Source organism: Pteropus alecto, unplaced genomic scaffold, assembly GCF_000325575.1.
Source record: "Pteropus alecto unplaced genomic scaffold, ASM32557v1 scaffold105, whole genome shotgun sequence".
Classification (NCBI taxonomy): domain Eukaryota; kingdom Metazoa; phylum Chordata; class Mammalia; order Chiroptera; family Pteropodidae; genus Pteropus; species Pteropus alecto.
In genome coordinates this window covers 7,126,571-7,128,159 of record NW_006436294.1, presented here as the reverse complement: position 1 = coordinate 7,128,159, position 1,589 = coordinate 7,126,571, and the positions used below count along the sequence as shown (strand labels likewise).

General features: G+C 65.6%; 1 protein-coding gene across 1 annotated transcript in view; it reads left to right on the top strand.

The window, feature by feature from the left end:
- ZC3H3 (zinc finger CCCH-type containing 3) overlaps positions 1-1,589 on the top strand; it is a 61,602-nt gene that overhangs the window by 52,447 nt on the left and 7,566 nt on the right. Inside the window, 1 exon segment of the mRNA XM_006912951.3 lies at positions 174-305. Coding sequence (XP_006913013.2) covers positions 174-305 — 132 coding nt within the window.

Here is a 1,589-nt window from a genome sequence, read left to right as displayed (position 1 = left end):
CCTGGGGCAGGACCACATGAGGGTTTCCAGCCATGAGGCTCGTGCCGGCCATGGGACTGCAGGCGGGTCCTTGGAGTCCTGGCGTTTGCACCATCAGGTGGGGGGCAGGTGCCCGACAAGCATGGCGGAGCTGCGAGGTCTGCTGGCCCTCACTGCCCCCCCTTCCCTGACAGATGCCCGTGTGCTCCTACTTCCTGAAGGGGATTTGCAGCAACAGCAACTGTCCCTACAGCCACGTCTACGTGTCCCGGAAGGCGGAGGTCTGCACCGACTTCCTCAAGGGGTACTGCCCGCTGGGCGCCAAGGTGAGCGTGCGGGCCGGCAGCACCCACCACGAACCGGCGGCGCCCGGTGCCTGAGGTGGCACTGGGAACTGGGGAACGGGGCGACGAGGGGCCATAGTCGCCGCCTGTTGCCTCACCTGTCAGGGTGAGGGTGGCTGCTCTGGGAGTTCCCAACAGCTGAGCAGCGGGCTCCTTCCTCCTCAGTGATGTCCCACCACCCCCCGTCCCCACACGGGCCTGCGTGGACCATGTGGCCCTGGTCTGGGGACCCCTGGATGGGCCTCTTTAGTCCCTGGCACCCCAAGAGGGCATCTACTCGCCCACCCAGGGGCCTGCGGCCACCCTGTCCCCAACACTTGTGAGTGACCGTCCTGCCTCAGGGGCCTGCATTTAGATTGGGGGGACCCCCGGTGAAGTTGAGGACGTGGGTCCTGCACTGCAGGTGCCCAGGGTGGTAGGGCTGGACCTTGGGCAAGGGGAGTATCTATCTGTGCAGAGCCAGCCGCCCTAGACTCCCCAAGTGTCACACTGTAATCACGGGAAGCCCGACCACAGCCCTTCCTGTGCACCACCTCCTGCCACCTCCCCGAGCTGGGGACCTGAGGAGCTGGCGAATCACCTGGAGGGACACCGCCCTGTAGAGGAGGAGGGTAGGACCCCTACAGAGGCCACACACGATTATTGTAGCATACTCCAATTTAAACGAAACAGCAAAGCGACATTCAAGTTCTTCTAGCAGAAGTGCTCATGGCGCCCGTTTCCGCGTGGGCGCTGTGCGGCGGCGGCAGGATGGATGGCGGCTTGTGATCACGCGTGGGAGAGCGCCGAGCGGGCCAGACGTGCGGGCGCAGCCCGGGCGGGGGAGGGGTAACCGAGTCTCTAAGTGATGCAGGTAGTGCCGAGTGAGCTGAGGGCCTGGACCCCCCCGACCCCCGCCAGGCAGCCACCAACCCGCACCTCGTCTCAGTGACTGCGCCTGGTCCGGGCATCAACGCAAGTGGGACCGTGTCTGCTCCTCTCACGTAGTGCGATGCTGCGTCGTCACTGCTGCGTTCCTGTGTGTGGCACCCTGTTTGCCTCTGGGCCACCTCTGCTTACCCTGCGTCTGCGGGCGGAGCTGGGGTTGTAGCTTATGGACACTGACTGGTGCCGCCGGAACGCTGACATCAGGTGTCTCTTCAAGTCGCGGCTCTTGCCTCCTCTGGCGAGGCCCGGGGCGTGGGTCGGGGCGTGGGTCGGGGCGTGGGGCGGGGCGTGGGACGGCTGGATCGGAAGCTGCTGGATCTGAGGCCCCGCAGCTGCTTC